Here is a 25546-nt window from a genome sequence, read left to right on the forward strand (position 1 = left end):
CACTCAACTACTGTTTCATTTTGCTATCACTTTTCTTTGTCTATAACACAGGGACAGCATTTTTGAAATGTTACATCAATTGTCGTTTTATTTCATTCATAATCATTACTAAAGTTCCATGATTCATCCTATGTTCATGTGTATATCTCACTTACTTTCAATTTTGTTTAAAATTATTTCCACTTTTATTTCCTTTGTGATTCTTCATCTTACCTTTTTATCACTTTCAATACTCTGGGAATGAGGGTAACAATCTATATACAAAACTAAGCTTGAACATGGCAACCAGGCAGCAGAATGTTCACATGGGCCAATGGTAGGAGTTAATTGTGACAGCCTGTAGCCATCTCTTAGAGTGGGCAAAATTGATTAGCTTTGACTGGGGAACATAGCTTTGTTTCCATTTGTACTTGCTTTAGGGTTGAAAGTTTTCAAGTAATTCTTGAACTTCTGTAATTGTAGTGCTAGTTTCCGGTTGATGTTCCTTGCTGGAGAGCAATGGCAGTGGGAAGCATAGAAATTAATTTGCTTTGTGGCAGCTAATATGCCATTGAAATGCTCTCTCACCTCCTTTCTTGTCTTCCAACTGAATATTTGATTCCTTTGTGAATTTATGGCTTATGAGACATGGACTATTTTCTCAGGGTCTCCCTCCCTTTCCCCTCTTTATATGTTTAGCTCCTCTCTCTTTGTAGACAAGGGGTATTTTTAAAGCTTGAATTTACTCTCTCTGATGTTTCTTTATATTTCCTAGGACATTGTAGCAGTAACTTGACAATAGCTTTACCAGCTTTTTCTTTGCCTTTTTTTTTTTGATTCTTAAAAGTTGTCTAAAAGTACATTTCTATTTACTCATATTTTGAGTAAGAAGAACCCATGATAAGGAGAAATTAGTCTTTAGATTTAATTTAGGATACTTCTCTAGCCCCTATACCTTCATGATATCATAAAATTAGAATGACTGTGATTTCTGATAATTTTTGAATTTTGATTTTGATGAGAAATATAAGTTATACATGTAGTCTAAATATGACGGAAAAGAATAAAAAAGTCACAGGTGTTACTTGTTCATATTTTTAAAGTAAATTTCTAAGGAACAGATATTTTAATTATTTCATTCGGTGTTTACATGTTTTACGTTTTTATAGCAATTTCAGTAAACTGGTTAAAAAGGCCCAAAGAGTTCAAGGCATGGGCCGTTCAGAGACAATCTTTCTTCCACAACAATATTCATGCTTTTTGACCTTGGTCTAAGAGAAGGATTTATCATTGGTCCTTTTTAGCCATTCATTATTAGTATGTTTGAATTTTGTTGTGCTGGCTCTTATTAAGTGAAGTATTTTGGATCACTTGAGGCTTATAAAACAAGTAAACAATTCTGAGGGTGTTGATAATAACTGAAGGGCTAACATATAGCAGCATGCTGCTACCACTAAGACAGAATAGACAAACCCACAAATCATGGCTAATACCATTCTCAGAGCTTTATTCTCATGACCTTTCAAGATTACATTGCCATATCTGTCTTGGACGCTGAGCATGCATATGTATGAGAAAAGGATGGAAATATAGTTTAGCACTTTATTTCTTAAAACATTCAGTGCTGGCATATGAGTTATATTGAGAGTCTTCACAAACTTGTGAAGATATTAATGTCTGTTTACAAACAGTTCTATATATAACAGATTTGTTTTTTATTTTAGTCCTAAAGGGCATAGCAGAAAACACATGGTGAAGTGAGAGGCCCTTGATTCAAGGCCCATTTCTGTAACTGTTGGTTCTGTGACCTTGTACACGTTTGCTACCCTTTTATAATTTTAATTTCCTCAATGTAAAATGGGCATAATAATACTTTATTTTTCTTATTGTTGAGAGGATTAAATGATGTAGAATAAGTGAAAACTATTTTTAATCTGGAAAACCATACAGAATTTAAAATTTTCTTTCCACTATCTTATCAAGATCCCTTCTTTCTGTTGCCCATCTTTCCTCCACCCCCAAATGAAGCCCATACATCTTACAACAAAGCTTAATTTCTTCATATGACAGGATATCCCAGAAGCAGAGGTACTAAATGTAAGAATCTCAGTTATGCTATGCTGATCCTAACTCCTACCTGTCTTTAGTTTTTGTGCTTTAATAAGAAATAAGTGTATTTCACTGTCTCAGAACAAGTAGAACAGGATAAACAGTCACCTGCCTGGATTGACACCCTTGCACTCCTTGTCACTAACTGTAAGACCTTTGAAAGTTACTCAAGCCCTCTGAGCCTCAGTGTCCTCATATAGAAAGCAACAGTAGTGCTACCTTCCTCACAGAGTTTGTCTGGATTTGTCTGGAAAAGTAATATCTGTGGAGGGCCAAAATAAGTGTTCAGTAATTGGTATCTATGGTTGTTCATGGTAATTAATGATGTATGTTATACGGAAATGTTAGATCCTTCTTTCTCACAAGTTTCTGGACAGAGGAGATGTTACAAAATATTTTTATCTTTATTAAATCCATTTTCATAAAAGGAAGCTTTTGGATTGTCTTAACAGATCATTGACGTTCTCTTTGTTGGAATAAAACAAATGATACACATCACTTATTTCCTTTTTCCCTAGATATACACACACACCGACTCTCACACACACATTCTGTTTCTCACTTTGCCTGTTTGATCTTCAGCACAGACGGATATTGTTTCACGATGATAGAAGAAGATGACTCTGGGATGCCTGTCGTCACTTCTGGATGCCTAGGACTAGAAGGCTCAGATTTTCAGTGTCGGGTAAGGAAGATAACTTGATTCTGTAACCTTTCATTGACTAGATTTCCAACAAGTTTCAAGCAAGATAAAACCATTCTTTTTCTTGGCCAGCCCATTTTTAGTATAGTCACGTGCTGCACAAAAACATCAGCAACAGGTGGTATGTATGATGACAGTGGATGGTGGTCCCATAATATGACAGCACCATATTTTGACTGTACCTTTTCTATGTTTACATACACAGATGGATACTATTGTGCCTTAATTGCCTACAGTATTAAGTTCAGTGACATGCTGTATGGATTTTTACCCTAGAAACAATAGGCTTCATCTTATAGCCTATGTGTGTAGTTGGCTGTACCATCTGGGTTTGTGCAAGTGTACTCTGTAATCTTCTCACTATGACAAAATCACCTCATAACACATTTCTCACAACGTACCCCTGTCTTTAAGTGACACGTGATTGTAATTTAGAAAACTGAAATTTTCCATTGGACCAATTCTTCCTTCATTTTGAAATCAAATATTATTTTTATTTTTGCGGTTAACTACTTTCTTAGTGTCCCATTAGAGTATCTTCTTCAAAATCCAATTTAGCTTGTTGCATTAATCCAAACCTTCTTCCTCAGTTTATACAATGCACACTAGTTATTAGAAATGTAGTAGTAATTTTGTTGAAATGCAGAAGTTGCAGTAAGATAATACATGGTAACTTGAAATAAATTAGCTTATAGAAGAGAACATATTTAAGGTGTTTGAGTGAAATTATTAGAATTTTAAATTAGTTCTCTAAATAGTGAAATTTTTAAAGTTTTAGATGATGTGACTTTGAAATTCAGAAAAAACTCACTAATAGCTGTTTGGGTTCAATTATAGGACACTCCCATTCCTCATCAAAGAAGATCAATTGAATGCTGCACAGAAAGGAACGAATGTAATAAAGACCTGCACCCTACACTGCCTCCACTGAAAAACAGAGGTAAGCGAGGAAGGCTTCCAGGCTGGAAAATCATTAGGTATCATGAAAATAAAAACTAAAAACTAGAATCATTCTCTCTCAATCTACCTGTACCACTTGCCACTGCTGGAGCAGAGCACTGAGACCAGATGACATGGAACCATCATTCAAAGACATGTGAAAGTAGTTTGTGGGAAAAAGTCATATGTGACTTCACTTTTATGACTTTTATTTTTTCCCACTTCTGTTCAGAAAATTGCTATTCCTAGAGTTTATAGTGTATTTCAGGGTGGAGGTGGGAGATAGCACTCTGCTTCTCCCTGAAAGTTATTCAGAAGTTGTAGTTCACCCAAAAACTACCATTTGACTATATTTATTTTAAAAGTAAGACTTATAAAGGACTAAATTAAACATTATTTGCTATATGGCATTTCCTTTTGTTTATGCTAGAGTAACACCTTTTAGTCAAATCATATCAATATATTGATAAAATGGGGAAAGTGTCCAAAAGTTTTCATTTCAAAACTTACCCATTTAAGTGTTGTTACTTTAAAATGACAAATATTGCATCCCAAGAGACCTTTTGTTTGCAACATCTCTCATTTTCCCTTTCTTCTCCTCCTTGCTTTCACCACACATGGACACACAGACACACACACACACACACAGATTTTTTTTGTTGTTGCAGAGTTTTAAGTCCTAAATATTATCTAAGTGATTTAAAGTGATTTTTCATGATTGATTTTATTTCTTGAGAACAGAAAAATCTTTCCAACATAATATAATAGAATTTCATGACTTTATTTTGCTCTTTTTTTTTTTTTTTTTTTTTTTTTTTTTTGAGACGGAGTCTCGCTGTGTCTCCCAGGCTGGAGTGCAGTGGCGTGATCTCGGCTCACTGCAAGCTCCGCCTCCCGGGTTCACGCCATTCTCCCGCCTCAGCCTCCCAAGTAGCTGAGACTACAGGCGCCCGCCACTACGCCCGGCTAGTTTTTTTTTTTTTTGTATTTTTAGTAGAGACGGGGTTTCACCATGTTAGCCAGGATAGTCTCGATCTCCTGACCTCGTGATCCACCCGCCTCGGCCTCCCAAAGTGCTGGGATTACAGGCTTGAGCCACCGCGCCCGGCCTATTTTGCTCTTTCTATTTTGTTTTTGTTTTGTTTTGAGACAGGGTCTTGCTCTGTCACCAAGGCTGGAGTGCAGTTGTGTGATCATAGTTCATTGCAACCTCTACCTCCTGGGCTTAGGCAGTCCTCCCACCTCAGCCTCCCCAGTAGCTGGGAAAACAGGTGCACACCACCACACCCAGCTAGAATTTTGTGACTTTGATAACATTTTTTAACATTTGTTCCTGTTCTAGCCTAGAAAGCTATACAAGATTGATTAATAATAATTCACATCAAAGCCTCACCGGCATTTTTTTAATTGTGGCAGGCAACATCCTAGGTATTAGGAATACAGAAATTAATGAAGAAAATTATTCCTCCCAAGAAGTGTACATTGGAATATAAGAGAGAACCATGTCAGTAACTATATTTGTTCAGGAATAACTCAGTAGTAGAGTTAGATTATAAAGTGTATTAAGGACATAATAGAGTGAGTGACTGGCTCTGCCTGGGGGAGGAGGTTGTCAGAATAGCTTCTTAGAAGTGATACTTGAACACGACTTTAAGGATGAACAGGAGTGTGCTAAGTGGATAAGGCAGGATAGGCTAAGTATATAAAAAGTTTAAAATTTAAATGGCTAGCGTTAGCCAAACATTCTGCTAAAAATTACGTTAATTAATCAATTTTAACCTCACAGCAGCCCTGTGAAGTACATAGAATTGTTCTTCCAACTTTAAAGATAAGGAAAATGCAGCACGGGAAGGTTTATTAACTTCAAATTTGCATAGCTTATGAGTAGCAGTGACTCTAAACAGATGCAGTAGTAAGTGCAGAGGTCTGGTTTGTAATATTTGAGAACCGTTTACTAACTACAGGAGTATGAAACAGTATGACTGGTTGGAGAAAATCTCAGAATTAAGAGATGAGGACTGGGCACAGTGACTCACACCTGTAATCTCAGCACTTTGGAAGACCAAGGTGGGAGGATTGCTTGAACCTAGAAGCTCAAGACCACCCTGGGCAACATAGCAAGGCTCCATCTCTACAAAAAACAGTTTTTAATGATCTGGGCGTGGTGGTGTACACCTGTAGTTGCAGCTACTAGGGAGGCAAAGGTGGGAGGATCACTTGAGCCTGCAAATTTGAGGTTACATTGAGCTACAGTCATGCCAGTGCACTGCAGCCTGGGTGACAGAAGGAGACACTCTCTCTAAAAAAATTTTTTTAAATAAGTAAGAAAAGAGAGATGGGGCCAGATTTCAGTTCAGTTAGGAGTATGAAGGTGAGGGAGCATTATCTGAGGAGGATGTAGGAATTTAGAAAAATAGTGGAATAAAACTCCAAAGGACAGAGTGAAAAGGCTTAGAAAAGAAGGGTAGGAACAATGAGAAGAAAAGTTCTTAGTCCAGGGCAGTGTGGAGATGAGTGGTTGGTGGACTCTACTGAGCATTGTGTAAGGTGGCTGGCTTTGGTGGAGTTTAGTAGCATTAGAATGTACTGCTTTGAGCTCTGAGGGTCTCAGGTGGTACCTAGGCAAGGTCTTTCCAGATTCCACTGCTTTGCCAGTGCCTAGGCAAGGTCTCTGCATAGTCTCCTGAGGTAGTGCCTAGTTCCAAAGTCTCAGCAGATTCTTACCTTTTTGGCTCAGCTATTCTGGGGTCAAGTAAATGTCCCAGCAGATTGTAGTCTGAGAACACTGATGTTTTTACATAGCTATACCACAGAGCTGCTGCTTTTTTGGTTTTTTTTGGCCTCTACCATATACACATGTACAATTTTTTATTGAAATTGTACTAGATATTTTACTTTCTAGCTGTATGATTTTTTTCTTCTATTTCTTATTGCAATTGTGAACCATCTTCTAGTCTTATAAAAGCAGTCCTGGCATTTTAAGCAGTTACAAACTAATTATCGGAGAGGTGACAGTAGTGACAGAATGCAGTTTTGTTATGAAACCACTGGTGATTCTTAACTTGCCTCTCAGAGTGAACCAGACTTCCCCCGGGAGCTCTCAGTTCTACTTCCCAGAGCAGTTGGAGTGACGGCGCAGGTAGAAATCTGCTTTCCTGTAGAGAGCTGAGAGCTGTGGGCCCTGCTGTTTTCCTGATAGGTATCTGGAACTGTTCACTTTCTGAGACTCTGGCTGTGACTTAAATGTTTACATTGTTAGTGCTCTGAGCACAGGTAATGGCAGATTAAAACATGACCAGCTTGACCAGCAGAAACAAAAGGTTTATTGATAAGGATCACCTATTCATGAGAGAAGACAAGGGGGCTGCCGGGGATAGGGTTATGGGGCAAATAAAAGGAAAATGGGAAGGTAATGCTAGCCTTAAATAAAGTGCTTGATGGTAAGGAAAGAATCCCTTGATCCTTCTGGTCTCATTGCTCTCATAAATCAGAAATATAATAAGATAAATAATAAACAGTGTTCTTGCAGCTCAGGGTATATCCTGTATCTTGCATTTACATGGAAAGTAAAAGGCAGGGAAACTTGGAGTTTTAGTAAAATTACATCATTGGAATGGAAAAGTATTCTGTGTTCATATACTGATAATATAATGACATTGTAATTATGTGGATAGTTCTAGTTTTAATTGAGTATCTAGCATTCTCCTAAAATCTAAAATTTTTGCAAAATCTTTTGTTATCTTTAAAATTGGAAATGCATTTAAGCTAAGTTTCCAGTGGCAGTCTTAACATATTTGTGTGTTACAGTGTTTGGATGCCTCTATCTGTATAAAAATATTGTGAATTGTGCTTTCACTGGCTGAGGTATTGTGACACCTTGAATTTATTTTTAACTCTTTATATAAGCTAAGAGAGGGAGGAATGGAGGAAAAAATCTGCTAAGGCCATTTATTATGTTAAATTTTAGCCTGCATAACATTAAGAGCTTACAGATTATTTTCAGGATTTACTAACCAGCATGTTTAGACAATGAACGCTCAAATTATATATAATTACTGTTTGTGTTGAGCCCTGAATGACTTTTTACACATGCTATAATATGTCAAGTTCCTGAGCTCTCTTTTCCTAGATTATTGGTAACATTTCTTAATTTTTTAATATAATAACTGCTTGTTTTAGTGGCCTCTCATTTAGTGTTTTCAGATGCAGATTACTTTCATTAGTATTTTGCAACTATTACAAATCATAAATAGCTATTAAACATATATATTTTAGACTGATGAGTAAATCATAACACTCACCATCATGAAGTTTGGATAAGAAATTTGTAGTGGATTTTAGTTTGTAATAGATAATCCAAAGTTTTTCTGAAATATTTCAAAGATGTTTTTCTTTTTTTAAATTTCAGATTTTATTTTTCTATACAGGGAGTACATGTGAATACTGTTACATGTGTTTATTGGACCCAGGTAGTTTTTCAGCCCATCTCCCCTCACCCCCGTTAACCCACAGTGTCTGTTCTTGCCATGTTTATGTCCATGTGTGCTCAGTGTTTAGCTCCCACTTATAAGTGAGAACATACAGTATTTAGTTTTCCATTCCTTCATTAATTCACTTAGGACTATGGCCTCCAGCTCCATCCATGTTGCTGCAAAGGTTATCATTTTATTCTTTTTTATGGCTGCGTAGTATTCCATGATGTATATGTACCACATTTTCTTTATCCAACACACCATTGATGAGCAACTAGGTTGATTCTATGCCTTTGCTATTGTGAATAGTGTGGCAATGAACATACAAATGCATGTGTCTTTTTGGCATATTCCTTTGGATATGTATACAGCATCACTCCTATTCAACATAGCACTGGAAATCCTAGTAAGAGCAGTCAGACCAGAGAAAGAAATAAAAGGCATCCTTAGGAAAAGAAGAAGTTAAAGCATCTTCACTGATGGTATGATTCTATACTTAGAAAAACCTAAAGACTCCATCTAGTCTGCTAGAACTGATAAATGAGCTTAGCAAGGTTTAAGGATACAAAGTGAATATACAAAAAATCAGTCACTTGCCTGCCTGCCTGCCTTCTTTCCTTCCTTCCTTCTTTCCTTCCTTCCTTCCTTCCTTCTTTCCTTCCTTCCTTCCTTCCTTCCTTCCTTCCTTCCTTCCTTCCTTCCTTTCTCTTTCTTTCTTTTTCTCTTTCTTTTTCTTTCTCCTTCCTTCCTTCCTTCCTTCCTTCCTTCCTTCCTTCCCTCCCTCCCTCCCTCCCTCCCTCCTTCCTTCGCTCCTTCCCTCCCTCCCTCCCTCCCTCCTTCCTTCGCTCCTTCCTTCCTTCCTTTCTTTTTCTCTTTCTTTTTCTTTCTCCTTCCTTCCTTCCTTCCTTCCTTCCTTCCCTCCCTCCCTCCCTCCCTCCCTCCCTCCTTCCTTTACTCCTTCCTTCCTTCCTTTTTCTTTCTCCTTCCTTCCCTCCCTCCCTCCCTCCCTCCCTCCTTCCTTCCTTCCTTCCTTCCTTTTTCTTTCTTTCTTTCTCCTTCCTTCCCTCCCTCCCTCCCTCCCTCCTTCCTTCCTTCCTTCCTTCCTTCCTTCCTTCCTTCCTTCCTTCCTTCCTTTCTTTTTCTTTTTCTTTCCTCTTCTTTCTCCTTCCTTCCCTCCCTCCCTCCCTCCCTCCCTCCCTCCCTCCCTCCCTCCCTCCCTCCCTCCCTCCTTCCTTCCTTCCTTCCTTCCTTCCTTCCTTCCTTCCTTCCTTCCTTCCTTCCTTCCTTCCTTCCTTCCTTCCTTCCTTCCTTCCTTCCTTCCTTCCTTCCTTTTTGAGATGGAGTCTCTCTGAGTCACCCAGGCTGGAGTGCAATGGCACGATTTCTGCTCACTGCAACCTCCACCTCCCAGGTTCAAGCGATTCTCCCGACTCAGCCTCCTGAGTAGCTGGGATTACAGGCACATGCCATCATGCCCAGCTAATTTTTATATTTTTGTAGAGACGGGGTTTTGCCATGTTGGCCAGGCTGGTCTTGAACTCCTGACCTCAGGTGATCCGCCCACCTTGGCTTCCCACAGTGCTGGGATTACAGGCATGAGCCACTGTGCCCGGCCAGTCAGTAAGATTTCTATACACCAATAACATCCAGGCTGAGAGTCAAATCAAGAACACACTCCCGTTTACAATAGCCACAAAGAAAATGAAATACATAGGAATACAGCTAACCAAGAGGTGAAAGACCTCTACAAGGAGAACTGCAAAACAATGCTGAGAGAAATCAGAAACAACACAAATGGAGAAGCATCCTATGCTCGTGGATTGGAAGATTTATTTTCAGTTTATGTGTTCATGATAATTTCCTAGATGTTCTGATTCAGGCATGCAGTATAAAATAAGCACAGCATGGGGCTGTGCATTAATCCTTAGAGTACATTACTGTTTAGTAAGATAGTGTCCTAGTTCTTAGGAAGTACACTCTCGAAGTATTTATAAGTGGATAGTGGCTTTACGTCTATAACTCTAAATGATCCAAAAAATAATACAGACATACACATAAGTAAACAAATACAAAATTTGAATACAAATATATATATGCATATTATATGTAACCATATATAGAGAGAGGCATTGGGAAAGCAAGATAATTATTTTAAAATGATGAAATGTTAACAATGAGAAATCTAGGTAAAGGGCACATTGGAATTCTTTTTTCTTATGGTTTTTTCTGTAAGAGTGAAATTATTTCAAAATAAGTAAAATATTTGTTCACATTCATGGTAAAATAGAAATTACTGTTAACTTTTAAAAAGAATATTTAACAATATGTATGAAAATACTTAAAATATGTATCTTTTGAACTAACAAATCTACTTATGGGAGTCTTATTAAGGAAATAATCCTTAGCATGTGCAAAGATGTATGTGTAAGAGTGTTTATTACAGAATTGTGTATGTTATGACAGTCTTTAGAATCTCCTGAATATATGACAGAAGATTGACTTTCTAATTAGAATGATTTTATGTGCAATACAATTTAGTCTTTAAAAGTCAGGTTGTAGCTGGGAGTAGTGGTACACACCTGTAATCCCAGCACTTTGGGAGGCTGAGGATCACTTGAGGCCACAAGTTTGAGACCAGCCCGGCCAACATGGTAAAACGCTATCTCTACTAAGCATACAAAAATAAGTGGGGTGTGGTGGCTTGCACCTGTAATCTCAACTACCCAGGATGCTGAGGCACAGAATCGCTTGAACCCAGAAGACAGAGGTTGCAGTGACTTGAGATTGTGCTGGTGCACTCCAGCCACAGAGGAAGACCCTGTATAAAAAAAAATAATAATAATAATGTTGCAATAATATATAATTTCAAATAGATAGGAGGACATTGAATGTTCCCAACACAAAGAAATGATAAGTGTTGGAGATGATGTATATGCTATCTGATCACTATTCATTATGTATGTATTAAAACATTATAATTATGTGTCAATAGAAAAATATAAAAATCCTGTTGCAGAAAAAAGTATTTGTTGTTCTGGAAAATGTTCACAGTATTATAAATGAGAACAACCTAGTTATAAATCAGCATATATTATATTTTGCTCATGAACATTTTTATTGAAATGATACTGTTAGCAGTAATTTTTCCTGAGCTCAGTTGAGGAGGTAGTGATTTTATTTTATTTTGGTTAGTTGGTCCTTTTCAGTTTTTCTTCATGTAACATATAATACTCGTGAATAAAAAAAGTTACCTTGGTTGGAATAAGGTTCCCAGCCAAAATATTTAGGTGGCCATATAGTTAAAGTTATATAGTACAATTGGAAAACCTCTTGTCCACAGCATCCAAAGTCATAAGTTACAATACTACCTTTTACAATTAAACAACAGTAATCACTCTCTCAAAGGTAAATGGTGCCTTTAATAAGAATGGTACTAATGATATTACTATATAAGTGTACCTGGTTTTAAGTCAGTTTCCTCAAAATATGTCCCAGAGATCACCTGTATAAAATTTACCTGGGATGATTATTAAAAATAAAGTACTTTGAATAAAAATCTTTGGGGTTAAAGTCAGTGAATATGCATTGTATAAAGCTAAGTCATTCTGATTTATATAAAATTTGAGGAATCTGATTTGTCAAGAACTAGAGTTAAAACAAAATGAGTAGTGTTTAATAATTTGTTGTATAAAAGTATCATACATTCTTTGGCTGGAACACATACATTCTTTTAAAATATGATTCAATTTAAGAAAAAGTATGGATTTTGAAGGACATCTTTGTTTAAAACAACGTGGAACCATATATTCTCTATTTGGCAACATTTCAGGGGTCCACTTCCTTTTTATCCATTATAAGATGACTTTATGTACAACAAATTATGTTTTCTGTCCCATGAATTATATAGATATTTTTTAATACAAATTCATGGTATAGAGTACTCCAGAAACCACATAAGAAGTGCCTGTGAACCCATGAGCTGGGTCTGTAATAACAATGAACTGCCTGTTTCTCTTGTGGGTGCACAGATCCACTTACCTTTGTTCATGTTCTTTCTGTAGTTTTATCCTGTGTCGAGCCTGTGCCTTCCAGAAAGAAATGTGTGCTCTTGATTAAGTGCCTAGATGAAGGATGATTCATGCTAGTCAAACTTACTTAATTTTCAGTATATGTGGGTTTTTTTTATTAATTGGTATATGAAAAGGATCTTTCACATCTTGTGTGTGATACCTAGCAAGTACCTTTAGGGAAGAGTTGCTTTCTTATTTTCGAGTAAAAGTATTCTCTAGATTATGGCTCTTTTTCTTTCTAATTTCAGATTTTGTGGATGGACCTATACACCACAAGGCTTTACTTATATCTGTGACTGTCTGTAGTTTGCTCTTGGTCCTTATCATTTTATTTTGTTACTTCCGGTAAGTTGCTAAAATGTAGATGCCAAAAATTTTAATTTATAGTATCTTCTTTATACTAATATTCTACTGCTTTTACCTGTTAGTGTTTCTCACCACAGCTTTCTTTATCCTAATTAGATCTTATATTTAACTGAAAATATCTGTTACTGTTGATAAATGTTTGTCCTAATGAAGTTACAATTAGCTACCTATCTCATTCCTGCTTCAGAATTCAAAACTACCCAGATAAATATTTCATCCCTAGGGAAACTAGGGTAGTTAGAGAATTCAGAGACTGGTTGTTACTTAGGTTTGATTCCAAGCAGAGAAATGGCCATGTTGAACTTAAGAGTTGCTCAAATTTCTTATTTTCTAAGCTGTAACATTTCTGATTATTAAAAGATTTTAAACTTAATTTGTAGATTAATCATTAAAATAAGGTCATTTATTATATTAAATTTGATAATTCCCAATTATTTTTTAATGGCCTATGAACTTATTTTCTAGATTGTGAAATATTAAGGACCTTGATATTTATGTCATTTGGCTTTTGATTAATTTATTACTCATTTGAGATACTCTTCAAATGGTCAGATAATTGATTCAAATAAATTCATTTCTAATTGAAAAGTTAGTTATTGACAAAAAGCTTTTAAAGTTTAAATTTATATTATTTCTTTAGATATGACCTAATATAAGGGAGTTAGCTATAATGTTTTGTGTACACCAAAAATTTACATATTTGATTAATTAGGGACTTTAGAAAAGATTTTAAGGAATAATATTGGAGCTATTTAGAAACACTAATAGAATGTAGTCTGCTTGGTTATATGCAATCTGAAATAAATAAAAGAAGAAAAATTGTAAATGCTTGAGACTGAGTAAAAATACGTAGTTTATTTAGTTTATTTTAAAAAATAGGTTAGCAAAACAGTAATGAGTTTTACTTGGCAAACCATAACTAAGAGTAAAAAATATGAAGCATTTAATGTATTATATTTAGGTGCTAAAATAAAACTGCTGTGATTACCATATTAGTTGCAATATTTTACTCCATCATTGCATTTCATTATCTAAAATTATCTTCATCTATCCATCTTTAGGTATAAAAGACAAGAAACCAGACCTCGATACAGCATTGGGTTAGAACAGGATGAAACTTACATTCCTCCTGGAGAATCCCTGAGAGACTTAATTGAGCAGTCTCAGAGCTCAGGAAGTGGATCAGGCCTCCCTCTGCTGGTACGAGAAGAACATATCTTGAATTTAAAGGAAATGTTTTCTGAAAGAACTGTCTATGAATATGGGGTTTCACTTACTGATACAGATAGGGCACTGGACAAGGAGAAAGCTCTGTGCAGTCTGTTGGACATCCGATCTCAGCTGCAGGGCTTCCTGATAACATTTTGACATATTGAGAGTAAGGTGATTATTTTTTAATGTAGGTGTGTGGTTACAACCCAGACCCTCAGACATTCTGATAAAGAGCAGATTAGAAAACATTAAACATGGGACCATCTTCCCTCTGTTTTCCATAAGGGTAGCATTACTGCACTTTGGCCTGGCTTTTGAAGGCTAAAATATTACAACCAACTGGCTTCTCAGTAGTTCTACAAAGAAAGAAGGTTGCTTTTCAGCTGTGGGGTTTATGTTTCAGGGTAAAGTTCTGGCTTTTCCATTCAGGAGAAGCTTCATTTTTCTGATGGTCAGCACTGTCAACCTTGAAGAGAATATGTGAGCAAATACAATTTGAAAATCAATAGTAATACACTTATTTTTTTCTAAAAGAGTTGTACAAATAGTAAAATCCCTTTTGGTATTAATGAATTAGATGCTCTCGGAATTGAAACTGAGTTCTTCCAGTGTTTCTTGCCTTCAAACTCATCTTTCCCATTACTGTGGAGTTCTCTCTTCAAAACCATTGATCTTGCAATGTTACGTCCTGGATAAAATATCCTAATACCCAATACTGCTTGCAGGTCTCGTTTCCCAGCTTGGTATGTGTGGTGCATAAACTCAACCTGCCTTCCTGACGTCTCCTCCCACCTCTCCCCAGTATGCTGCCTGGGCTCTAGCATCACCTTGGAGTAATTATTTCTCAAATACAACATATATCCGTGTCTTTGCAAATGTAATCCCTTTACTGGACATACCTCCAACTCATGGCTCAAGGTCTACCTCATATTTTACCTCTGTGACAACTTCTCAGTTACCCCAGACTAAGCCAGTCTATTTATCTTCTGTGATAACACTTTCTTTTTAGCACTAATAATGGCCATTTAAAGTAATGTTGTAATTGGTGGTAATGTTCTTGTGTCTTTTGGTGGAGTCTGTCCTCTTTAGGGATAGAGGTTACATTTTGTTCACTTTCTATCCCCAGTAGAGTGGCTGATTTATTAAAGGCACTGTTCAATAATTTGTTATTAAAAAGCTTTCAGCTCCTGCTTTTAATAGCTATAAAATACTATCTTGTTTCTATAATGTAGATACCAAAAAATAATATTTGGCTCACATTATATAATGATTAAGAGCATATATTCTCAAGCCAAATTGTCTGGTTCCAATCCTGGCCAGACGTTGGCCTTTAAAACTAAATCAAATTCTCATTTAGTCCTCATGGCAACCCAATAAGGTAGTACCAGAAATATCAGTATAACCCAGTATTACCCATCAGGGGATACAGGCCCAGATAGGTCAACTACCTAGTATGTGGAGAAGCCAGGATTCAAACCCAGATCTGTGCTCTTAACATTAGTGAGATGTGAACTAAATGATGGTTAAATAAAACAAGAAAGTGCATTTGATGGGGGTAGGATGGGAAGGAGGGTTCTATAAAACTCAGTTCAATAAAGAAAAAGTCTCTATTACAGATTTATTTTCTGGTTTTAAGATTTGCTTATTAAGATAAACAATGCAGAAGTATATAGTTCTCTCTATATATATTGGTATGTGAGTGAATACCTCATCTTAACATTGATTTCTTATTAATTTTAATAACATAATGGGCAAATTAGTGCCTTGTATATAACTACGTACTTGGACCTCATGTTTACCAAATGACTTTATATGTGCCCTTTAATTTTAGATATTTTCTTTTTCATAAAATGTCAATTTTTTCCTTCTTTAAAAGGAAATAATATCAGGCTGTTGTAAGAATTAAGAATTAAGACTGTGTGTGTGTGTGTGTGTGTGTGTGTGTGTGTGTGTGTGTGTGTGTTTTCTGTGTGTGTGTCTTCTCACAGTCCTGGAATAGTAATTCTTTGTAACTCCTTATACATTCAGTTATTCTCAGTGTACATGAAATACAGTGATCTTTTTGAAAGTACAGCTGTAGTCATTGTATCTTCCAGGCATTTTATTTATACAATTAATCTAAGAAGTTGGTATCTAAGAATGTAATATAGAATTAAAATTTAGGTATAGAAGGACCAGAAGCATTTGCTAAATCAAATAAAAACTAAAATGAATCAGTTAAAAATTTTTGAAGTTATATTTTTAGGTCCTTACATGGTATAATAGCTTACTTTCTATCTTTGGGATAAGTTGTTCCTCTTCTATTGAGTATTGCCAATTCTCTTAAAACTTTATAATTAAAGTATAAAATGTATTATTAGAAAAAAAAGCAAATGCAAAAATGCTTGTGTTAGGAAATACTCCATAGACTTACATGAGCAATGCTTTGTAAGATCTGTAAATTAAATATTTTTCTTTAATAAATGTGGGAAGTTTCCACTCAAGCAAGTGATTTCCCTGTGTATGAATTTGGCTCCCAACTGCTTGGTGTCCATGTTGCTCCTGTTTCCTTGTTTGGGAATGGAGTACAGTGGACTCAACATGATGTCTCATGGCTCACTGGGCTCCTAAAGGGAGGACGACTGCATTACACATAAACTTACATGCTTATTTCCATCAAGCTTCAGTGGCTTCATGGTACATCAGCAGTTTTTTTTTTTCATAAAGTACGATATTTATAATCTTCATTATAAATAATATATAATATATTATGTCCCCCAAAAATGTTCGTGTCCTAATCCCCAGGATTTTTCTTTCTTTTTTTTTTTTTTTTAGACAAGGTCTTGCTCTGTCACTCAGGCTGGAGTGTTGTGGTACAATCTTGACTCTTTACAGCCTTGACCTCCCAGACTCAAGCAATCCTCCCACCTCAGCCTCCCAAGTAGCTTGTCACTACAGGTGTGTGCTACCACACCTGGCTAATTTTCATATTATTTGTAGAGATGAGTTTTTGCCATGTTGCCCAGGCTGGTCTTAAACTCCTGGACTCAAGGGATCCTCCCTCTACAGCCTCCTAAAATGCTGGGATTGCAGGCATGAGCCACTGTGCCTGGTTCCTAATCCCTAGAATTTTGTGTTCTATGACAAGGGTGAGCAAAGGTTGCTGACAATAAGATGAGACCATTCTAGATTATCTGGAGTGGCCCAATGTAACTGCATGGCTCTTAAAAGTACAAAAAGAACAAGTTTAAGTTTTTAATTGATGTGAAGTATATCTCTACAAAGAATACATTCTAGTTTTCTTATCAGATGTTACAAGAGTTATATGCTAGATTCTTTATGTCCTCTAAATTATATAAATTGTAACAGATGCTTAGCCCTTTCAGTCTTGGAACCATTGATATCAGAGTTCTTCAAATATTTTACTGTAAGTACAGATGGAATGAAGATCATATATAAAGAGACATTTAAATTTAATGCCACTTAACTCGTATTTTCATTCTGTTTGTCTCTACTCCACTCTTTATAACATTGTTTACAGCACTCTTAGAGCTTGGTAAATAATATTATCTCCAACTTGTTAGTTTCTCTCATTAACTTTTCTCTCTAATATGCTGTTTTGTCTACTGTTTTGTGTTTTTTATTATGACAGTTAACTGTTGCATTTCAAAAATGTAATTTCCAGTAATCTTTTCTTGGTTATTTTTTATTCCATCTTCATTTCATTTAGAGCTACTTGGCATTCTGTATCTCAGAATTCCAGTATGTAATCCGAAGAGGTTAAATCTATTTGGGTTGTTTCTGTTGACTCTCATTTATAGCGGCTGTTTCTTTTTGTTCTAAAGAATTCATTCTTTAGAATCGTCTCTCATTCTCTCTGTTTCTTCTCTCCCTCCATTTTTTTTGTTCTCCTTTTTCCTCCCCATTCTTGGATATTTCCTTTATTTCCCTGGGAGCCTAGGAGTGCATTACAGTTTATTTCTTATGTCATACCCGTGATCAAGTTGTATGGTGGCAAGAGTTCCTTCAAAGTACTATTATCCCACTGTAGTCACGGAATGAAAAGTATTCTGCAAATGGTTTCCTCAAGAGAGCATTTGTATCGAGGAGCCTTGGCATGCTACCAACCCGTAGCAAATTTAGTACCATTTGATGCTCCCTGCTTAATGCTGAAGCCCTGGGTTCAGTTCCTCTGGTTTGAAAGGAGTCAGAGTTTAAACTCTGGATTCCAGTTCTGGTGTTATTCTTTGCCCAGACAGCAACTTGGTTTATCGTTCCCTGCTCTGGTCTCAACTCCTTCCTTCCTTCCTTCCCTCCCTCCCTCCCTCCCTCCCTCCCTTACTTCTTCCTCCCTGCATATAGATTTCCTTTATTTCTGTATGTGCCTAACAATGCATTACAATTTTGTTTTGTCATATTTTATACATGATTGGGTGTATGGTGACAAGAGTCTCTTCAGATTATGTAGTAGTCGATTATAACGGGGAAGTGCAAGTATTCTATTCTGCCAATTACTATGAACCCACTCAGGTTTTTTCTCTGTGAAAATAAAAATAGTAGAATAAAATATTTCATAATTTGGAAGCAGTATTTTGAACTTTCAGAATCCACACTCAATCTCAAATATGTTTAAAAGAGTGTAACAGAAATTAATAAATACAAATAAGTTGTCTAGGTAGAGAAAAATACTGGCTAAAAATATTTTACATGCAGTAATCGTTTCTTCTCTGGAGAAAAAAAAGATTAAACAAATCTGTAGTGCTGTGAATACACTAACAGTGTGTTTTGGGATTTCACAGGTCCAAAGGACTATAGCTAAGCAGATTCAGATGGTGAAACAGATTGGAAAAGGTCGCTATGGGGAAGTTTGGATGGGAAAGTGGCGTGGCGAAAAGGTAGCTGTGAAAGTGTTCTTCACCACAGAGGAAGCCAGCTGGTTTAGAGAGACAGAAATATATCAGACAGTGTTGATGAGGCATGAAAACATTTTGGGTGAGTAAAAGTCTGCGTAGCTATGTTCAGGGTTTCCTAGCTTTCCTCTGTCTTTCTGTTAACATCTGCATGTTAACTCATCTGTCTAGACCCGTTGTGAAATGTACTGAAGTTTTCTTCTTGGCATGGGCCCAAGAACATCATAAGTTTCTAATGGGAGACCTCACAGGAGGAATGAATGACTAAGGCACTTCTGTGAGTAAGTGGTAGGCTGGAAATGGAATACTCTCAAATATTTTTTCTTCAGAAACAGGAAATGCAAGTGTAATACCAGAATTTCTTAGGGTGTCTTGGGAATTTGAAGGAACATATTTTTGTTTAAATGTTGAGAAATGTTGTAGGAGTCTTATCTGCAGAGTTTATTTGTATTAATAGTTTATATTGAAAATTGGTTTTATTTTTGCAAGTTAGAAATGATCTGTCTGGATCGTTCAAGTAGAAAGAGAGTAAGCTAATCAGTGGGATATATTCCTTAATTCAAGAATTCAAGACCCTGTTTTGCAAACAATGTCTTATGTGTAACTATAATACCATAAAGTAGTTTAGATAACATAGTAGTTTATAATACCATAAAGTAGTTTAAACATCAACTACTGATGAGGAATGGACCATATTTTCAGATGTAAACTCTTAATCTTTCTCTCCTCCTGTAATTTTTTTTTTTTTTTTTTTTTTTTTTGAGATGAAGTCTTGCTCTGTCACCCAGGCTGGAGTGCAATGGTGTGATCTCTGCTCACTGTAACCTCCGCTTCCCAGGTTAAAGTGATTCTCCTGCTTAGCCTCCTGAGTAGCTGGGATCACAGGCACACGCCACCATGTCCGGCTAATTTTTGTATTTTTTAGTAGAGATGGGGTTTCACCATGTTGGCCAGAGTGGTCTTGAACTCCTGACCTCAAGTGATCCACCTGCCATGGCCTCCCAATGTGCTTGGATTACAGGTGTGAGTCACTGTGCCCGGCCTTACTCATACAATTTTGCCTCTTATTGGTATTAGTCATTTAATACCATCATAGGCAGAGTCAGGAAATTGAATGAAATGCTAAACAAAAATTACCTGTGACAAAGAATGATGTTTGAGAATGTGAGTTATTCCTGATACTATTCGGAAAACACTAAACCTTTTCATCTTTTTTCCTTTTAGGTTTCATTGCTGCAGATATCAAAGGGACGGGGTCCTGGACCCAGTTGTACCTAATCACAGACTATCATGAAAATGGTTCCCTTTATGATTATCTGAAGTCCACCACCCTAGACACTAAATCAATGCTGAAGTTAGCCTACTCTTCTGTCAGTGGCTTATGTCACTTACACACAGAAATCTTTAGCACTCAAGGCAAACCAGCAATTGCCCATCGAGATCTGAAAAGTAAAAACATTCTGGTGAAGAAAAATGGAACTTGCTGTATTGCTGACTTGGGCCTGGCTGTTAAATTTATTAGGTTAGTATGAAAGTGAACAAATACATGTTTTATGACTCTGTTACTTTTTATTTTGTAGCACAGTGCTTCTAGGATATTTAGTAGAAGAGGAATATCATTAATTTTGACATTTGATGGGGGGAACCACCAAACATTTTATTAGGAACACAGTGTATTTGGGTCTGTTCTATTGTTTCTATGCTCATCAGAGATATTGCTTAGAGACTGTTCACATTAGCTTTGCAGCTGTCATTAAGTTATGTAGAAAAGAGGTAGCTAATACCTGGGAATATGTAGTCAGAATTCTGCGTAACATTTGTAAGTAGGAAAAAGTTTTGGGGAAAATTTACAGATTATATATGGATAAAGATATTTTTTATATGGTATAGGAAAGATAACTTGCATAGGTGTTTTATGAGAAATGATAGAAACTAATAAACAAAACCCAGCTGTTATTCAGTACTGTTATCCTGTACCTGAAACAGTGAATTTAACATCTGTGCACATAAACCAGAGCGTGGTATAAAACAGTGGTTTTCAGACCCCTAGGGCTGCTTGGGTTACATCAGTAGCTTCTGCACACTAGGGAGGGGAGACGATAGTAGGGACCCTATTTTGCTTACTCTCACTTTAATCAGAGAGGCTCCTTCCATCTCACAGATGATTTAATTAGAATAAATGGTTTCTCTGGAAAACAAAGCAAACAAAATGAGCTTGCAAACCACCCATGTAGAGAAATCATCGTATAACTACCTTTTAAAGAACTCAGTTTAGGCTCAGCCATTATTAAATTGTTGGATCATCTTGTGGATTTTTCTAAGTAAGTCTCTGTAATACATGGAGAAGAGCACAAAGAAAAAGCCATGGAGATTATTAAAAGTTTGGAAAGTAAAATTGACAGAAAAAGACAATGGATTGGTATTTTCGGCCAGAAGTAAAGGCTGAGATGTGATTTAATAACGTACCCCGAATATATTAAGGTCTTCGCCATGTAAAGGATGGGAAATTGAAGTTCTTGATCTTTAAAAACAAAGCAAGAGGAAATGATTTGGGCTATAGATTTAAGTTAGAAATATGAATCTCCTGCCAATAAAGATTATTAAATCCTTTCTCCCTTCTGATTTTTTTCCTCTGACCTACAACCCTTTTCAAGTCTCCTACAAAAAAAATTCCCACAATGCTTCTTAAATTACCAGCCTCTCTCTCCTTCTCTCCCCTGTTAAATTTCTCCCAAGAGTTCCCAAAGATCATCTGCTTCTAAAACCCAGCAATTTGTAATAGTCTTGTAATTCAGCTTCTGTTCCATTCTCTCTGGACACTGCTTTATTCAGAGACACCACTGGGCTTGGACACCAGAGGCCTTCTCTATTGCCATCACCTTATCCATAGTGTCCAAACTTTTATTTCTCTTGTTTTCTTGGTGTATCTCTGTACTCCAGTTTCCCCTTCTCTCTCTCTAATGGCTCTGCTCTCTTTTTACCTCTTAATGTATTTTCCCACTGCTAGATTTCCTGCTGTATCTGCATTTGCTTCCTAGTTCCCAATTTGGGCTGATCCATTCTTAATATTAGGTATCTGACATCATCTTTTGTTCCCTAACTTTTGGTTTGCTCAAGTGAATGAATTTTCTCTCCACAATATTCCCGTTTTTACTGGGCCAGTGTGGGCCTTCTGTACAATTTTTCTAGATTCTGGGGTGAAGCATTTTGAGTTACTTTCTTTGTCTCTCCTATTTCCAGTCTTTTGTACATGCTGCCACTGGATTTATTTTCTTGAAGCCTAATTTTGGGCATCAAAATAATTTCATAGTTCCCTGTGGCTTCATGTGAAAATGTAGTTAAGAGTCCCTTGGTACAGTAGACTCTTTTCTGACCCTGGGCTATTCTTCTGCCCTATTTCCACCATACTCCTTATCTTTGGCAAGATTTATTCTGAAGACTTCACACTTCTCATACCATCAAGTGTTTATAACATGCTTTTATCATTACCCGAATACCCATATCCCCTTCTCTATCTAGATCACAACTACTGATCTTCACAGTTTCTTCCTTTGAGATATCTTTTTTAATTTTGATATTTTAGACAAAGTCTTGCTCTGTCACACAGACTAGAGTGCAGTGGCACCATCACAACTCACTGCAGCCTTGGCCTTCCGGGCCCAGCAGTCCTCCCACCTCAGCCTCCCGAGTAGCTGGAACTTCAGGCACGTGCTACCATGCCTGGCTAATTTTTTTTTTTTTTTTTTAAATAGATGGAATCTCACTATGTTGCCAGGCTGGCCTCAAACTCCTGAACTCAAGTGATCTTCCTGTATCAGCCTCCCAAAATGCTGGGATTATAGGCATGAGCCACCGTGCCTGGCCCACCTGCTGTTTATTATTATTATTATTATACTTTAAGTCCTAGGGTACATGTGCACAACGTGCATGTGTGTTACATATGTATATATGTGCCATGTTGGTGTGCTGCACCCATTAACTTATCATTTATATCAGGCATATCTCCTAATGCTATCCCTCCCCCTTCCCCCCACCCCACCACAGGCCCTGGTGTGTGATGTTCCCCACCCTGTGTCCAAGTGTTCTCATTGTTCAATTCCCACCTATAAGTGAGAACATGCGGTGTTTGGTTTTCTGTCTTTGCAATAGTTTGCTCAGAATGATGGTTTCCAGCTTCATCTGTTCCCCTACAAAGGACATGAACTCATCCTTTTTTATGGCTGCGTAGTATTCCATGGTGTATATGTGCCACATTTTCTTAATCCAATCTATCATTGATGGACATTTGGGTTGGTTCCAAGTCTTTGCTATTGTGAATAGTGCCACAATAAACATACGTGTGCAGGTGTATTTATAGCAGCATGATTTACAATCCTTTGGGTATGTACCTAGTAATGGGATGGCTGGGTCAAATGGTATTTCTGGTTCTAGATCCTTGAGGAATCGCCACACTGTCTTCCACAATGGTTGAACTAGTTTACAGTCCCACCAACAGTGTAAAAGTGTTCTGATTTCTCCACATCCTCTCCAGCACCTGTTGCTTCCTGACTTTTTAGTGATCGCCATTCTAACTGGTGTGAGATGGTATCTCATTGTGGTTTTGATTTGCATTTCTCTGATGACCAGTGATGATGAGCATTTTTTCATGTGTCTGTTGGCTGCATAAATGTCTTCTTTTGAGAAGTGTCTGTTCATATCCTTTACCCACTTTTTGATGGGTTGTTTAAGTTCTTTGTAGGTTCTGGTTATTAACTCTTTGTCAGATGGGTAGATTGTAAAAATTTTCTCCCATTCTGTAGATTGCCTGTTTGCTCTGATGGTAGTTTCTTTTGCTGTACAGAAGCTCTTTAGTTTAATTAGATCCCGTTTGTCGATTTTGGCTTTTGTTGCCATTGTTTTTGGTGTTTTAGTCATGAAGTCCTTGCCCATGCCTATGTCCTGAATGGTATTGCCTAGGTTTTCTTCTGGGGTTTTTATGGTTTTAGGTCTAACATTTAAGTCTCTAATCCATCTTGAATTAATTTTTGTATAAGGTGTAAGGAAGGGATCCAGTTTCAGCTTTCTACTTATGGCTAGCCAGTTTTCCCAGCACCATTTATTAAATAGGGAATCGTTTCCCCATTTCTTGTTTTTGTCAGGTTTGTCAAAGATAGATGGTTGTAGAGGTGTGGTATTATCTCTGAGAGCTCTGTTCTGTTCCATTGGTATATATCTCTGTTTTGGTACCAGAACCATGCTGTTTTGTTGACTGTAGCCTTGTAGTATAGTTTGAAGTCAGGTAGCGTGATGCCTCCAGGTTTGTTCTTTTGACATGGGATTGTCTTGGCAATGCGGGCTCTTTTTTGGTTCCACATGAACTTTAAAGTAGTTTTTTCCAATTCTGTGAAGAGAGTCAGTGGTAGATTGATGGGGATGGCATTGAATCTATATATTACCTTGGGCAGTATGGCCATTTTCACGATACTGATTCTTCCTATCCATGAGCATGTAATGTTCTTCCGTTTGTTTGTGTCCTCTTTTATTTTGTTGAGCAGTGGTTTGTAGTTCTCCTTGAAGAGGTCCTTCACATCCCTTTTAAGTTGGAGTGAATGGGAGTTCACTCATGATTTGGCTCTCTGTTTGTCTGTTAGTGGTGTATAGGAATGCTTGTGGTTTTTGCACATTGACTTTGTATCCTGAGACTTTGCTAAAGTTGCTTATCAGCTTAAGGAGATTTTGGGCTGAGACAATGGGGTTTTCTAAATATACAATCATGTCATCTGCAAACAGGGACAATTTAACAACTTCTTTTCTTAATTGAATAACCTTTATTTCTTTCTCTTGTCTGATTGCCCTGGCCAGAACTTCCAACACTATGTTGAATAGGAGTGGTGAGAGAGGGCAGCCCTGTCTTGTGCCAGTTTTCAAAGGGAATGCTTCCAGTTTTACCCATTCAGTATGATATTGGCTGTGGGTTTGTCATAAATAGCTCTTATTATTTAGAGATACGTCCCATCAATACCTAATTTATTGAGAGTTTTTAGCATGAAGTGCTGTTGGATTTTGTTGAAGGCCTTTTCTGATCTATTGAGATAATCAGGGTTTTTTTTATCTTTGGTTCTGTTTATATGATGGATTACATTTATTGATTTGCATATGTTGAGCCAGCCTTGAATCCCAGGGATGAAACCAACTTGTTTGTGGTGGATAAGCTTTTTGATGTGCTGCTGGATTTGGTTTGCCAGTATTTTATTGAGGATTTTGCATCGATGTTCATCAGGGATATTGGTCTAACATTCTCTTTTTTTATTGTGTCTCTGGCAGGATTTGGTATCAGGATAATGCTGGCCTCATAAAATGAGTTGGGGAGTATTCCCTCTTTTTCTATTGATTGGAATAGTTTCAGAAGGAATGGTACCAGCTCCTCTTTGTACCTCTGGTAGAATTCGGCTGTGAATCCGTCTGGTCCTGGACTTTTTTTGGTTGGTAGGCTATTATTGCCTCAATTTCAGAGCCTGTTATTGGTCTATTCTGGGATTCAGCTTCTTCCTGGTTTAGTCTTGGGAAGGTGTATGTGTCCAGGAATTTATCCATTTCTTCTAGATTTTCTAGTTTATTTGCATAGAGGTGTTTAAAATATTCTCTGATGGTAGTTTGTGTTTCTGTGGGATCGGTTGTGGTATCCCCTTTATCATTTTTTATTGCATCTACTTGATTCTTCTCTCTTTTATTCTTTATTGGTCTTGCTAGCAGTCTATCAATTTTGTTGATAGTTTCAAAAAACCAGCTCCTGGATTCATTGATTTTTTGGAGGGTTTTTTTGTGTCT

General features: G+C 36.9%; 1 protein-coding gene across 18 annotated transcripts in view; it reads left to right on the forward strand.

Moving 5' to 3' along the window:
- BMPR1B (bone morphogenetic protein receptor type 1B) overlaps positions 1-25546 on the forward strand; it is a 403442-nt gene that overhangs the window by 357428 nt on the left and 20468 nt on the right. For all 18 annotated transcript variants that reach the window (XM_065545250.2, XM_074040175.1, XM_065545249.2 and 15 more), the window contains 6 exons: positions 2671-2773; positions 3629-3731; positions 12521-12617; positions 13700-13838; positions 18629-18821; positions 19964-20261. In XM_065545250.2, the coding sequence (XP_065401322.1) occupies positions 2671-2773; positions 3629-3731; positions 12521-12617; positions 13700-13838; positions 18629-18821; positions 19964-20261 (933 nt within the window). The remainder of the gene's footprint in view (positions 1-2670; positions 2774-3628; positions 3732-12520; positions 12618-13699; positions 13839-18628; positions 18822-19963; positions 20262-25546) is intronic.

This window comes from Macaca fascicularis, chromosome 5 (genome assembly GCF_037993035.2).
Source record: "Macaca fascicularis isolate 582-1 chromosome 5, T2T-MFA8v1.1".
Lineage (NCBI taxonomy): Eukaryota > Metazoa > Chordata > Mammalia > Primates > Cercopithecidae > Macaca > Macaca fascicularis.